The following is a 15839-nucleotide window of genomic DNA, read 5'->3' as shown; positions in this document are numbered from 1 at the left end:
TAGCCGAGGGGAGGCAGCCAGCCAGAGCCCACTCCTGCCTCCTCTTAGGACGGAGCACCCAGGACTGGACATGTACCTATACTGTCGCCAGCTTGTCCTCTCTGTGGCCTGACATGTGGAGCGACCTTTCTACACACCAGGCTGGGCCAGCAGGCAGCATCCGACACCAGAGTCCTTTGCCAGATGGGGAAACTGGAGCCCAGCGAGGGACAAACCCTTGCTGGGCCCCACGAGGACTGGGTGTGCAGGGAGCACATTGTCTCAAGCAGCACCAGTCTCCACACCCCTGGATGCCCCTGAGACCTTGGCCCCCTCTCCTGGCAGGCCCCGTGGTGCTCACTGTGGCCTGGGGTAAGCAGTTCCTGCCTCAGGGAGTAGCTAAAAATCAAGGGTCAGGAGTCTGGCTGGATGATCCTTGTAAATTTTGGGTTTTCTGCAGAGTCAGGAAAAGAAAATAGGTTTGGGGCTAAGGCAGCCTCTTTGTCTTGTTTGGGGCCCGGACTGGGAGGGAGAGAAAACCAGGCCGAGGGCGGGTCTTTTCATTCTCTTACTCCCTGTTCCTTCTCTCACTGCCCTGTATCTGGTCTGCACACAGTTCTGGGTAGGGAGGGAGGCCGCAGATATGTCAGGAACAAAGGAAGGGCCGGAGCAGGAGGGGTTGGGGGGTGGGGTCCTGGATGGCCAGAAGGTGGAGGGGCTGATGGACTGGGACAAGGGAGTGGCCTCACTGGGAAGGGACAGACAGGCCAGGTGGCAAGGAGGAACAGAAGGCAATCGGGTAGAGATCAGGAATGGGCTGGAGTGAGGTGTTCAGCATGGCTGGGCTACAGGGGGAGGCAGGTGAGGAATGAGGTTGCCAAGGGGGCCGGAACAGCCAGATCAGGGCTGGGTCTTGAAAAGGGCTTGCCTGGGCAGGGGCTGTTTACCGGTGGGAACATGGTCTGAGTGGTGGGTGCCGTCACCATGCTGTTTCTGATCCAGGGGCCGAGGAGGCATGGGGACCCAGCGATGGGTGGCGGTGGTGGAAAGGGAGGGAGAGAGGAGAGGGCCAGTCCTGAGCTCCTGGGAGGCAGGGTCCGTCCAAGGAGTCGTCCACTCACTCATGTGCTCACTGTAACCAACCATCTGTTACCTCCAACCCCATCTGAGCTCCCGAAGGGTAGCACCCAGCACCCACCAGGCAGCATAGGAAGGATGCCATGGTGTGGGCAAGGCAAGGCAGGACTTGGGGTGGCCCGGGGGGATGGAGGCCAGGGAGGAGGAACAGACAGGTTCAGGGTGCCTGGATCATGGGCATGAGTTTTCTGGGACCTGACAACCCGGCTGTGAATCTCGGCCATCAACAGGTACCGCAGGTAAGTCTGACCACCCCGTGCCTCAGCGTTCTCATCAGTTGAAGAGGAGGGTAATTACCCACTCACGCACCAGATGTGCAAGTCCCAGAGCAGGAGTGGCAAGGGCCTAGCCCACCTTATTAGGCCCTGGGTCCCCGCAGGCAGCCCCCTTGGTGCCTCTCCCTGTGGTTCACACAGAGACCCCCAAGAGGTGTGGCTCAGAAGCTGGAGCCGCTGTGCAGGACACACAAGCCTGGCTAACCGGCCTGGTCCCTGAGTGTTCCACCATCTCTGACACTGGGGGTTCCCCAAGTCTGGGAGGAAGCCTGCCTCAGTCTACCTTCTGGTTTCCTGGGGACCCACTGAGATGCTGGCCTGATGGAAAGGGTACAGGTGTGTCCAGCCCCAGCCCAAATCAAGCACATTTGCCTGCATTTGTGAGGGCGAGCTGGGTTTGAGACCGGCAGTCAGTGAGGCTTCCCCTCCTTCCCGCACATTCTGGGACCTTCCACCCTCAAGAAGAGACCTACTACCAGCTTCTAACCCCTCACTCCCTTGGCACCTGGGCTCCTCTGAGCTCTCCTCGTGGAAGGTGAGGCTCCTGCGGCTGTGACAAGCCTGGTCCCTGATCGTAGTCAGGTGGCCTCCTGGAATACAGATTGCTGCTCAGAAAGTCCCAGGAAGGGGGCAGAGTCCCCTTCTGGCAGTGACGCTTCTGGGTCGGTGTATTACGTCTGGAATGTCCTGGAGTCAAGGGACTTCTTTGCCCCAGGGTCTCTCCAGAGTCTGTGCCCATCCTTAACCTCCCAGGTGAAAACAACTTTGGGGAGCATCACTTTAGAGCAGCCTGTCTGTCCCTGGGGCCCCCCACAGCTCCTCTAGGGTGGAGTGAGAGGTTCCTCTCTGCACCCTGTGTCCCAGCACCAAGGGGAGCCTCAAACGTTTGCTGGAGGCTGGACTGCGGTTCCAGGCTCCTCTCCACAGAGCCCTCAGTGCTCCTCCGGTGAGTCTGGGCAGCGCCCCCTCCCCCGAATCCACATCTACCCTTGCTGGGTGTGGGCAGGTCACAGGGGCTGGGGAAGGCACGGCAGTTCTTACCTTGATGTTGTCCTGCCAGCGATGGGCTTTCTGGAAGTTCTCAGCAGCATCGGCCAGTCTCTGAGGAACAGAGTACAGAGGGGTCAGAGGCTGAGGAAGGCCCACCCCCAGCCCCAGCCCTCTCTATCCCTAGTACTCCCTGGGGCCAGGCTGGCTCAGGGACTCTCTTGCCCCAGGCTGCCAGACCCTCAGAGATTCCTTGGCCCCAGACCTTTCCTAGTTTTCTGTGTGGGCCCTCGCCCGGCAGCTGGGTTCACATAGGACGGGTGAAGCCTGCGTGAAGTGACCTGAGTGCCATCTCCACGGGACTCCCTGTACTTCAGGCCAGCCATATTTCCCGCCCACAGGATGGCAGGGGGATGCCCAGGATGCAGTAGGACCCAGGCCCTGGAGTCAAGCCCCCTTGCCCCTCTGTCACGCCAGTGCCAAGGTCAAGGGTGAACTCCCTCATCAAGGGTGAACTGCCACAAGGGACAGCTGTGCCTTGCTGATGCGTCTTTGCCCCCAACTACTCAGGCCCTGAGCACGTCTCACACACCCAGGCCTGCTACCACTGTCCCTGCCCCAGCTTCCCGAGCCCCTTCCCAACATGGCTCTCCAAGCCTCTGTCCACACAAGCCTGGCCATCCCTTGGGGCTGGTTCCTGCACTCTCCTGCATCACGGCCCCTCTGCGTGTGAGCAGTCCTTCTATCCCACACCCTGTTCCCCCCCTGCCCTCTCACAGTCTAGAAGAGGAGACAGACACAGACACAACACTAGGTAGAAGCACCAGATCAGGAGGAGCTGAAGTGCTTCAAGGAAGCTTAGTGCTATGGGAACTTGGGGTGTCAGGGAAAGCTTCCTGGAGGAGGCGTTCGTATTCTGCCACCCTCAGGGCCTGAAACCCGGCTGCCCAGAGATTCTTATTTTGTGCCTCCGTGGATCCTGTCCCTCCAGGAACTCTTGAGACTCCTGAAGACAGACCTCTGGGGCCTCCCACAGAGCGAAGCGCAGTTAAGTCTTGTTAATCATACTGACAACCGTCACCACGAACTGGTCACTTGCTGCATGCCAGCCCACCACCAGGCCGGTGACATGTCACATGTAGGTGTCTCCGTTTAGGCCCGACATGTCTTCCTCAGATGAGGAGACCCAGGCATGGAGGCGGTGAGCAGCCTTGCCAAGGTCACATTATGGGTCAGGCTGGGGCCCTGAGTCCAGCCTTCACAATCACATTTGTCTTGCCCAGTTCATGACCAAGGTCTGAAGGCACATTCCATGGGCCCACCATGCCTGGTGAGGGACAGGGAACACTTGTGGGGGAGGGGCTCTGGATTTCCACCCCTGCCCCCCTCCATCCCATGGTGGAGCAGTGGGTCCCGCCTGTTGGCCTCTAGCCCTCACTCAGAAGGCCCTGGCCTCTTGGTATTTAGGACACACGCTCCCATTCATTAGTCCAGGCATGGTGTGGCACGTGGACCCCAGAAGAGAAGTTCTAACAAAGCCTGGCAGCTGCCCATGAGGGGGAGATGGGGGCCGGGACTCGGGAGATTGGTTTTCCTCCCTCCCAGCATGGAACAGGGTCGTGGTGGGGTATGGCCTACGTTCTCTGGGGTGGGATGTCACCTCTGGCAGTTAGCAGGGTTGACCAGGGCCAACCTCACTCCCGCTGGGCCTCGTTCCCTCTCTTCCTCAGGCCAAGAACAATGAATCCTGGGAAAGCTATGAGGCTGGGGATCTTGGGGACAGGGTAGGAAATTTTCTCTTGTCAAACCCCCTCACTTCACGATGCTGGGTCCCTCCTGGCCTCCAATTCCCTTTCCTGCTACTCCACCTGTCTTTTTCGTAGGTTCCAGCCCCTGCCCACCTGTTATGCAGTGCCTGAGTGGGGTGGCTCACCCAACCCACTTACCCAGCTTCGGGGACCAGGCACCTCTACTCCCACACACCTCTCATATCTTAGGGGTCCTGGACACCTTCTGGGGGTGACCCTCAGGCCCACTGGAGTGCATCCCGTCCCCTCCTGGAATGAGCCCATCCACACTGGAACAGCTGTCACCTACGTCTTACCCATGCTGTCACTCAAATCACCTACTGTTCATCCCTCAGGCTCCTGTGTCCTCTCTTGCCCTTTGTCATCTCTTCTCCAAATGTGGATCTGATCTTGTGGCCAGCCCCTGCCCCTAAGCCCTTCAGCGGCTCCCTATGGCTCTGCATATAGAAGGCAAAGCTTTCTTGAGGTCCCAAGGGGTTCGCTTGCACTGCCATCCTGGGGCCTCTTCTCAGACTAAACTATAAACACCCCCCACGGATGGGTGAGGCCCCTGCTTCACAAGGCTGCAGAGTTCTTTTGCAGAGGGCGTTGCTGTGGGACACGCACACATGACACGTGTTATTACTGCTAACCGAGCATCTGCTGTGCCCGCTCCACACCTGGGCGGGACGGGAGCGCGTGAAGCCGAGAAACAGCCCCTGGGGCCGTACCTCAAGAGCTCAGCCTTGGGCAATTTCCTCCTCAGTGGCCTCCTCCTTTCCCGGGGACCCCAGACCTTTCTCAGAGTGGGCCTCAAGCTCCACTGAGGCCACTGCCCCTCATGGGGGATGAGGTAAGGTAAGGTAAGGGAATACCCAGGTCAGGCCTCTTGGGTCGGGAAAGTCCCAGGGCTGAGGGGGCTGCAAACACCAAACGGATGTCCGCTGAAGTGTCCAACTGGGCCGCAGCCTCGGGGAGCTGTCCTCTCCTGCACCTACCTCCCCGCGGGCCGGGGGTGCCACCAGCTCCTTCCACCTCTCAGGGCTCCGCTCCGTCTGAGGGATGCACGGGCCCAGGACTGGGGCTCCCTAGCTGAGCGGCCACGGTGAGGGAGACACGGGGAGTGGTGGGGGGCTAGCCCTTAGCCTCCTCGAAGTCCCCCGGGCTCGAAGGCCTGGGTCAGCCCGCTGACTCGTGAATAACGGAGCAGCAATAGCCACAGCGAAAGGATTACGTTTAATCCTCAGTAACGATCAAGCCATTATTATTTGTTCGGTGTTACAGATCAATCAGCCCATCCCCGGGCGCTGGACGTGTGGAAACTGCTAAACACACAGGCCCAGGGGTTCAGGAGGAAGGGTGGAGGCAGTGGAACGGGGCTGCAGCGGGCAAGCGGCGGCTGCTGGAGGGCCCATCAGGTCTGAGGGGCCGAGGGGAGAAGACTGCGCCGACCCACGGGCATGCCTGAGGGGCCCCAAGTGGCAGGCAGCCCTGGCCTGGGTTCCAAAGCTGGCTTTCTTGAGTACGTGGCTTCCCCTGCTGGTCTTCAGTGTCTTGTCTGTAAATTGGAGATAGGAACTGTACCCATTCAGACAGTGGGTAGGTTCTTGGCAGCCCCTTTGCTCCAACCCCCAGAAGTTGCCCAGAGGGGCCAGTCTCCTGGGGTGTCTCTTGCCGGCTCCAAGCATGCGAGGCTCTTGCCCACCTCCACGTCTCTGCCTGGGATGTGCTCCCTAGCCCCCCAGTCAGCCCTATCAGACTCTCACCTCCCCTGGACTCCTCCTATTGCCCAGTCCCTGGGCTCCCCTCTCCTGTTGGGCACTCAGAGCCTCAGGCTCCCATCTCCACAGAGCCCACAGCCCGGCTCAAGTCTGTATGAGAGATGTGCTTGCGGCCCAGCCTCACCCTGCCCTAAGGTTCATCCTCCTAGAGCATGAACCTCCTACTTCTCCTGGGTCCTTAGGATGGCCTCCAGGCAGGCAGGATGGGGAAGGAAACTGAGGCCCAGAGGGGAAGAGAGAGCCTACAAGACTCCCAGCTGGTCAGGGGAAGGGGTGGGCGCACAGCTTTGTCCCATATCCAGGATACTGCCTTTCTTGGGGTGGGGGAGATGTGGTCCGTTCTAACCCCTCAGCCACCAGCAGCCTCTGGCTCTCCTGCTACCAGGCCCTAGCACATTCTGCTTCTGCCCTGTGTCCCCTCACCCAGACTCCTCAGCGGGTTCGCTCCCTCACCCTTGAGGTACTAGCTGAGGCCTCATCCTCTTCCTAACCACTCCCCGACCCCTACCAAGCCCGCATCTGTCCCCGTCACATCTCACTGCTTTCTTCCTTGAGCTCTGAGCTTGGTTAGGGCTCTTTCCAATAAGCTGGCCCCTTGCACACAGTAGGTGCACAAGGAACATCCACTAACTTAAGGTCAGAATATCTCTGAACCTGGGTGGAGACCTGGCAGGAGTCCGGCTCTGCCAGCCAGCTGTGGGACCCTGGGTGGGTGGCTTCCCCTCTCTCAGCCACTTCTCCTCATCACATCGTGGAGGGTTAGGGCGGGTTGGGAGGGAGACACTGCCGCAGAGCTGCTGATGGTGGCTGGCCTGGCCCGAGATGTCCCTATCGTGGCCAAGGCGTTGGAGGGAACCACAGTGAGACTGCTGAGCGGGGCTGCTCACGGCCAAGTCCATCACAATAACAGCGGGCATTTCAGAGGCAATTATCAGAGAGTTTCACTTAACAATCAATTTCCCTCGGCTCCAGAAACCGTTCTTACAGGAAGAGGCAAGAAAGAGGAGGACTCGGGGTGTGCTGGACTGGGGACGAAGCTCCCCGCCGTGTAGCCCCTCGGCAGATGCCTTCACATTTCACCAAGTGAAACATCTTTCCATTGCTATGGAGGCGGTGACCTCAGAAGAGGGGCCTGGAGACATGGTGGCTGCCCCTCAGAGGCCAACAGCTGGAGGGTCCAGCCCCCGCTGCCCGCTGGGAGGGGTGGAGCTTGGGAGTGAGGGGGCTGGAGCCCTCAGGCTCCTCTCTCCTCTTTGGGGGCCCATTCCTCCCCCAGTGCTGGGTGCCTCGCTTCTCCTGAGCCTCCTCCTCTCACCCCAGGGCTGGTCGAGCCCGAACGGGTCTGGGGAGCGACTGCCTATCAAACAGGATTTGTTTCGTGCAGCCCAGAGGGAAAGATTGTATGAGGTGTTTGGGCTTAATTAGTCATAGTTACTCTCTCTTCCAAGAGGATACGAGAGGCTTAGGATGAAAGGCCCTGAACTCACGGGGAGCAGGCTATTGAGATCTGGGCCACTGAGGGCTAAGCCCGGCAGAAGCCAGGATGGGGGGCCCAGAGGCGGAGTCTGGGGGCTGCAACGTCCTAGCACCAAGCAGATGCCCTAAAGACACTGCCCAAGGATTGCAAGGAAGGGGATGGGGACAGAGGACACCAGACCCTGCCCCTGGCACCTCCCCTGGGCCAGGGCTTCACGGACAGGTGTAGGTCATCCAGTGACAGGTGGAAGACTGGGCCTCTTCTTCACCCTCTCCCTTCTATCCCCCTCAAGCCACTGGAGAGGCGGAGTCGTCAGTTTCCCTGCCTTTCACAGGAGAGCAGACCGAGGCTCAGAGCGTAGGTGTCACGAGCCCAGGCCCCTGGTAGGGAAGTGGTAGAGGGGCATCGACCCAGATCTACCAGCTGTGTTGGACAGTGAGCATCTCAGGGAAGGACGGGTCTGGCCACACAGGTCTGCTGCTTGGGCTCACATGCCCCCCACCTGCCCCTGAGAAGCCGTTCCTTTGTCCTTTCCTCAGGAGAGTGGATCAGCCTTCCAGATGCTGCTCTGAGCCTACCCACTACAGGCAGTCACTGGGCCCAGACCTCAGGAGGGGCTGAGGACCAGGGTGTCCAGCAGCCCCTGACAACCCAGCCTTGCCACCGCTGCCATCCTGCTTCCTTCCCTGCCTGCGGGCCCTGTATTAGCTCTGTATTGTGCACTGATAGATACTAAATACAGATTTCCAATTTCCAGAGCTGTTATGGTCTAATGAGTAAATAATATACATATTTAAAACTGTCTAAAAACATATCTGCATAATTAAAATATCTGCATAATAATGAAGCAAGATGCAGCTTAGCAAGGAAGCAGCTCGAGCTCCAGGGCTGACAACAGGGATAGGTGCGCAGGTGGGGTGGAGGGTCACGGCCCTGTGGGTCTCTTCCTTCCTGCTACCTTGGCCTGAGTGGGCATTTGTCTGTCTGTCTACCACCTGCTCCAAGCGGTTACTTCCACGGTCAGGAACCAGGAGAATCCCAACTTGGCCACATCCTTGCACAACCTGAGGCCTGGGGGAGGTGTACGTGTGGACGGATGGTGCCCGCTGCCTGAGTGACGGCAGCCTTGAGGATTCTGACTGCCACCATCTGTGACACCTGACATGCTTAGGGCTTTCCGGCACAGCCCCGCTCACCACAACCTTCCAAGGGCAGGTCATGTTCTGAGCCCCCAGTTTGCTGGGTTGTGAAGGACAGAGAGAAGCACACCGGCACGGACAGAGTGGGCTGCCCAGGACCCATGTCGAAGGAGATGCCTGTGGCTTTGCCTTCCTGTTGAATGCACCATGGACACCCGTGCGCTGGGGTAGGACCACACGTAGCCTTGCCCTCCTACCCTCTCCATCCTGCTGCATCTGTCCACACTGGACACACTTGGCTCCTGTCCCATGACACCTCCGACCCATCCCTTCTGTATGAACCCGACCTCCAGCCAAAAGATAAAACCACCACCGAAACAATGAAAAACAATGAAAAACAAACACTCAAACAGACCAAAACTCCAGCAATCAAAACTGCAGGGAAAATCACTAATGCTCCTCGAAGTGAAGGGCACCTCGGGGGACAGCCATCACGTGGGGCCTGCGCTGTTGTTGGCGGCCAACAGGCTCCCTGACCTTTTCCCTTACCAACTGCACACGTCCTCTACGAGCTGATAAAAAAAAAAAATAGTAAAATGGATTTTTTTCTTTAAGAAAAAAAAGAAAAAAAAAGGTTGGAATACATGTACCAGGAAAAAACTCATTTGAGTTGTGGATCCCCTCTGGAGGGGCTCCCGGCTCTCCACCCCCAGGCCCGGGCTTGCTTGCTCTCCGTGGGCATCTCGGCCTCGGTTATCGATTCCTGTGCCTTCTCGGTCCTGCCTGCAAGGGCAGCCCCTGTTTTAATTTCCCAGGAAAGACAGGAAGAAGGGAGGGGTGGCTTGGGCTAAAGATGGAGATGGGGCTGGGGAACTGGGTATCCCAGAGGCTGGAATTTCAGACCGCACAGGATTTCCTGGAACATCCCCGGGCACCCAGGGAAGGTTGCTGTGTTGTATTGTGCCTGGCAGGATTTCTTAAAAAACCCACTCTCTCCTACTACTGATCTGTTACCCTCTGCCGGACAGTTTAACATCAGGAGTGGGAAGCCGTGTAGGAAGAGTAGGAAGGAAAGGAGGTGAATTGGCACTTGGGGGACGACATCAATTCCACTGGCTTCGCTGCTTTAGCTTTCAACGGGAACCTCGGTCAGTCTAGAAAGAGCTGGGTCCAAGGTATCATGGGGGAGGATCCAAATGTGTCCACTGTGTATGGGGCAAGGGGTGAGGGGCCCCTATGGGTGGGCAGAACATTCGCATGGGCTGGCCTGAATTTACAGAGCAGTTGTCAGGCACCGTGGCTGAAGCCCACCCTCTGGAAATTTCAGCTCTGGTGTTGGGTCACTTCAGGAGGGAATGAGTGTGGACAGCCTTGTGCTGAGGGCAGAAGCATAGGGCTGACTCTTGGGGCCCTGCCGTGCCCGGTCACTGCTGCTGCTCCTGGGTCCCCTGACGGGCACCCGTCAGAGTTTTCCTGATGAGAAATAAGCCAAAAAATCCAACACACAGGCCAGAGTTTGGGCTATGGCTCCAGAGCCTGGCCATATGCAAGCACCTTACCCCTGAGGAGGGTGAGCTGAGGGTTGGGCCACGTGGATTCCAAGGCTGAAGGAGCTTGGTCCAATTGGCACAATCCCTCAGGGGGCTAACAGGGATAAGAACCCACCAACATAGCTGGCACCCCCTCAGTCTCAGCATGAAACCTGCATATCTGTACAGGGGACTCAGTCCCTGGTGAGCCAGGTGGAATTTCTCATAAAATTTCCAGTTTTGTCAGGTTTCCTCCCTCTGAAGGATGACCCAGTGTAATTCACCAATGTATCTTTCATTCCTTTAAAAAACATGCAGATAGCATCAGGTGAGGGTATCAGGCCAAGGGCTGTTGGCCACTCTCCAGTCAGAGGAGATGGGCGACACACCATTTATCAAAGTGTACTGTGGAAATGTCGCTGACTCCTCTCCCTCAACAGGCCATGTTCTGAAGACAAGCGCATGAGGGCATGGGTGTGTGTGCGTGTCTGTGTGTGACAATGGCCCTGCCACAGAGACCAGGAGTCCCGAGCTCCTAAAGCTGAGTGGCTGGCCTAGTGCATAATCTGGGAAGTGTTGCCTTCATCTCTCTGCACCTGTTTCTCACCTGTATATGGGACCAGAATCCTGCCTGGGCTCTCCTAGGGCCACAAGAATGCAGATGCACAATAAGGTCCAGACAGAGAGCAGGAGGCAAACTCACTCTGGGTATTGGAGATACGGCCCCAGGTCCTAGGTTGCCCCTTCCCTTAGCTCTGCCCAGGGACCTTTGGACTGCTCCAAAACAATCTTGGATTCTCTCTTGGGCCTTCTGACCTTGGCTTGACCTGGCTTCATTTGAAGCTCATGCCAATGGACTGTCTGTCCCTCTCCTTATCATTGCCTTTGTCCACTGGACCCCAGCATCCTCCCTGTCCTCCAGCCCAACCCTGCCTTAGGTAGGAACTGAGGGCCCATTTGTATGTCTTACTCAACCAACTCTACCCTAGATGGGCCATCACTTCCCCAAGTCCATCTCTTGGAAGCTGGTCCCCTCCAAATCCCCCTACTCCTGTGACCTCCCTCTCCCTTCTGATCAGACCTCTCTAGAACCACCCTCAACCCAACTTCAGACTCCTACCCAAGCTGCTTAGCATAAACTCATCCTCCCCAGGCACCCCCCCCAGGCCCCACTTTCCTGTTGCCACCCTTTATGGGGACCTGTGTGGCCTGGCCTTGCCAAACTTGTCACTCTCACCCCATGACGACCTGGAGTTCTGCCTTTCCATCATGTTAGGTTCCCTGCCCTCGTTTGTGCTGCACCCTAAGCCTGGACTACCCCCCCCAGCCCCCAAACCTGCCCATCTGCCTCCTCCAGGAAGCCTGGTGCTCTGGCCAGCCTGGTTTCCAGAATTCCCTGTGGCACCTTCCATCACTACTTTGTCTGGCTCCCCCCATGTGTGGTCTCTTGAGGGCAGGGACTTGATTCACCAATGTGTGGCCCTGGTTCTGGGTGCAGGCTTCCATCTTGGTCAGTAGGCTGGTTGGGGGGAGATCAGGAGGTGCCCTTAGACACCTGCTGGCTTGGAGGCCATGGATTTGCCTGGGGTGGAGATGGCAGAGACCATGCCAGAAGCAGCACCGATGACAGAACACAGGGATCCCAGACGGTGCAGAGATAAAGGTGTGAGCAGAGTGAGGCTGAGTACAGGCCCCACAGGGTACCCCATGCAGAGGGGGCAAGCGGTTGCCTCCGAGGTCTGAACTGAAGATGTCTGCCTCACTAAAAATCTCATCCACCAGTCCCACCTAGCTGCTGCCAAGTCAATGATGAAATTGTTTGGAAGCAAAAGTCACCGAGGCCTTGCCAGAGTGAGAGGCTGGTGGTGGTGGACACGGGCTCCTCATCTGGCCAAGTCAGCCAGGGGTGTGTCCTCCTGTTCTGGCCCCAGACCAGTGCATTCTCCAGACATGATCCAACCCCCTCCTCCAAGAGCTTTTTCAGATGTCTTTACACCCAACCACGGCCCAGGGACATGGCATGGGAACATGGTGGTTCCGGTGGGAAGAGGGTGATATGACCCTCCTTCTTCCCTGTCAACTAATGTTTATTAAGCACCTACTACGTGCCTGACCTATGCTAGGCTAGGCCCTGCTCTCATGCAGTGTACCACCTTTAATTCTTCTCTATGTCCCACTCATCATACCACTACAATTCGGTCCTACTGTCCCGAGCACAGAACTTGGTAGAGGCCTCTATACTAACAGCTGCTTGTGGTAGCAGTTTCGCTGGGAGAATTTAGGGGTGGTAGGAGGTCTTTCTGTTATGAAATGTATTTCCATGTAAAAGCTGAGCCTGAGCACCCCCCCCCCCCAACTAGAACAGAGGAGTGTGATCCCCTGCCTATGAGGACAGCAGAGCTCAAGCCCCCACCCAGCCACCATGCTCCCTTCCCATGATGTTATTTTTATACTTTTTCCTAAAACACAGCCTGAGCGGGCCCTTCTCGACTCTATTAACATTAGGAATCTAATCAGTAATCAGGCAGCTCATAATTTTCTGATTAGCTCTGATTAGACCTAACCTCAGGGGGAGAGGGAGTGGGACAGTGAGAGGGGAGGTGGGGCTGGTGGGGCACCAGGACATGCCTGAGGGGCAGTAGCTGGGCTGGGGTGGAGGGCAGAGGGCAAGGGCCTTCTTCCCCACTGTCCTCTGTCCTGGCAGAGGTTGTAGGGTGGAGTCTTGGGTTGCACTGGGTCAGAAAGGTTGCAGGGGTCGGACAGCAGGGCAGTAGGAAAGGGGCCCCTGGTCCCCTCACAGTAGGGACCCCAGGGCAAGCTGGGCCTAGACTTTCAGAACCATGGACAGAGGAAGGCAGGCTTGGCAGGGTGGCCCAAATGGCCGAGTTTGGCCATCTGTCAGGGTCCTACCCTGCTTAGGTCCCCGGGGTCACATTCCAGGAATGATCCCAGGAGTTGCCTTGAGTGTTGGGACAGTGACGGGATGGGCCTGCTCAGAGGGCTGCGGTGTGTGACCTTCACATGGAGAGCTGGCCCTGGCCACTGTTGCTGAGCACACCATAGGCAGAACTTGATGACCATCACCTTCATTTTGTAAAGACAATGAGGTTGAGGACCTCACTGCACATTCGGGGAGCCAAGGCCTGGAGGGACCACCCAGGTGATGGTGCCAGTTAGAGGTAAGCCTGGACCTATACTGAGGCATCCCAGGTCAGCCAAACCTTTCTTCTGCCTGAGTCCTGTCTGTCACTGTCATACCACATGCAATGGATGGAACCATGGTGCCAGTCAAACCAGACCTCCTAGACCTGCCACACGTGGGAACTGGACCTCTGGCCTGTCCCTAGTCCTGGATGACCATGAAGCCCAAACTCCTCCTTGCCCCCTACTACCCCCATCCAGCAGCCTTCCCCATAGGCCCAGACTCTTCTGAGTCATATCCTGAAGCCCCAGTCAAGTCAAGGTCAGAGTGGCCTTGCCCGAGCCCCTGGTCTGGATTACCCCTTGTTGGACGCAACCATCCAGGTGACCTCTGGTGAAGCGCGTGAGCCCCGTTGGAGGAGACGTGCACAGCTAATGCCATGCAAATTGGCATGGAGGCAATCAGCCTGACTCTACAAGCTGCCCCACCGGCCGCAGGCTGGCTCATTGTCTTTTCTGTCAATTTGCATCTCATTACCCAGAAGGCTGTGCTCGCTAAAGGTTAAAAGAAAAAGAGAATCAAGCCTTACTGCACCCTGCCTCCAGAGAGGGCACACCGCCCATGTGGGACAAGGCTGCCCGGTGGACTGGCCCATGAGGTGCACTCCATGGGGAGCCCCTCAGCTCCATCAGCCCCACTGCCACCACTGTTACCCCTGTTGCCACCAGAGTGTCACTCCCATCACCACCATCACCGCCACCTCCGTCATCACTGCTGATCCCCACCTAACCACCACCAGCATGGCTCATCACCCCTACACCACGATTATGCCACCGTCACAGGTCCTCCCATCACGGATCATGACTGGCATCACTACCTCCACCTCTGTCATCACAGGCACCTCCACCATCACCTCCACCAGCACCACCTTCATCACCTCCCACTGCCTCATGGTCACCACCTGCTCCATCATCTCTGCATCCCTCAGGGGAGTCTGGTGAGCAGGTGGAGACCACTGACCCTTTACCTTTCTCTGACCATCACCCTCCAGCATCATGGGAAGGTTAGAGAAGCTGTAAACAAACGATCTGGTGATCAGAGACCTCATAAGTCAACCACCTGGACGCGGGAGCTTGTAACTGGGTGTCTCAGGAAGGCAGCCTGCAAGGCCGGGGTGAGGCAGGGGGAGGGAGGATGCCTGCTGCTCTGACAGAACCCCCAGGAGACTGGGGCTTTGTTTACCCCCCTGATTAGCAGCCAGTGCATCCCGAGTCATCCTGCATGTGTGACACGGTGACTGCCCCCCGTCTGAGCCTTGGTGGCCTCATCTCTAAAATGGGCCTTCTAGTAGTCTTGACCTCATAAGGCCTCATGTGGATGAGGGTAGAAAATGAGAGGAGAATATCGAACATCTAGGACCCACTGGATGACCACATAAAACCGGCAGGCAAGGAAGGTGGTTTGATCAAGCTGGGAGGACTTCTGGGAAGAGGCAACAGCAGACCAAACTTGAAACAAGGCCAGATGGGCGGGAGAAGGGAGGGGACTCCGAGTGGGAGCCTGAGCAGGGCCAAGTGGTGGAGGTGGGAATGAATGGGCTTCTCTGTGGGGAGAGGACAGTTAAGGCCAAGGCAGCTGAGGCAGACCTTCACTCTCCCGAGGCTCCCTCTACCCATGGGTGTTTGTGCTACCAGTGTGGCTTAGCCTCCTCCACAGGGCGCCATGATTTGCATCTTGCTTCACACACGTGTTCCCTCTAAGCCCCATGAAGCCCAGTCATTATTCCCATTCCACGGACAAGGGCGCCAAGGCAGAGAGATGAGCCTAAACCAAGGCAAAGTCAGGGCTTCCCTGCAGAGGTCACCCAGAAGAGTAGGACTTGGGGCCAGACCTTTCCACTCAGGCCATCGCTCTGCTGGGTGAGGAAGCCTGAGACCTGACCTTATCGCCGCCCACCAGCTTTGGTGGCGGCAGCATGAGCACCACCTGGGACACAAAGCTGGGCACCAGCTGGCCCAGAGGCCATGCCGGGGGCCTGGGAAGAGCCGCCGGGCAGACAAAGGCTTGGAGGTGGAGGGTGGGGTGGGCACAGCCCGGTTGCCAGGTGGAAACGCCCAGGGTAAAAGCTGCTCTGAATCCTGGCTGCATCCCGCTGTTGCAATCAGCTTCGACACTTGGTTATTACGAGGAGTAAAGGCGGCCGGTGGGACAGCTGGAGCCTTGGCGACAACATTTAAGGCGTTTGTCAGAGCCATGGGACACGGGCTGCCAGGCGCTAATGGCTTCTGCTTGCTGCTGCCAAGTGAGAGGAGGGCGGGCAGGCGGAGGCGGCCTTGCTCCTGCCCGGGCCCCATGCCCACCTCATGCTACGTGGCTGCTCCACGACAGGTAGGGCCCACCTGGGCCTTACTGATGCCTAGCAACGGCTGCAGAGTCGCGGCACTGGATGGGGAGGGTGGGGCAGGCAGCCGGCACCACGTGCCTGCCTGTCTGGGACCTTATCTCTCCCACCTCCACGAGGGCTGCAGCCCCGCTCTGCTGGGGGGAGGGTCTCGAGTCTGTTCCCTACCGTGCTGTCTCCCAGGAAAGGGTCCCTCAATCCCAGC

At 57.8% G+C, this 15839-nt stretch overlaps 1 protein-coding gene across 3 annotated transcripts in view; it reads right to left on the bottom strand.

Moving 5' to 3' along the window:
• The window catches only part of CACNA2D2 (calcium voltage-gated channel auxiliary subunit alpha2delta 2), a gene marked incomplete at its 5' end in the record, with an annotated part of 138620 nt that overhangs the window by 29408 nt on the left and 93373 nt on the right, over window positions 1-15839 (bottom strand). For all 3 annotated transcript variants that reach the window (XM_080815677.1, XM_080815675.1, XM_080815676.1), the window contains one exon: window positions 2433-2492. In XM_080815677.1, the coding sequence (XP_080671803.1) occupies window positions 2433-2492 (60 nt within the window). The remainder of the gene's footprint in view (window positions 1-2432; window positions 2493-15839) is intronic.

This window comes from Martes martes (assembly GCF_963455335.1).
Source record: "Martes martes genome assembly, chromosome: 1".
NCBI lineage: Eukaryota > Metazoa > Chordata > Mammalia > Carnivora > Mustelidae > Martes > Martes martes.
This window is presented reverse-complemented; position numbering and strand designations above follow the sequence as displayed.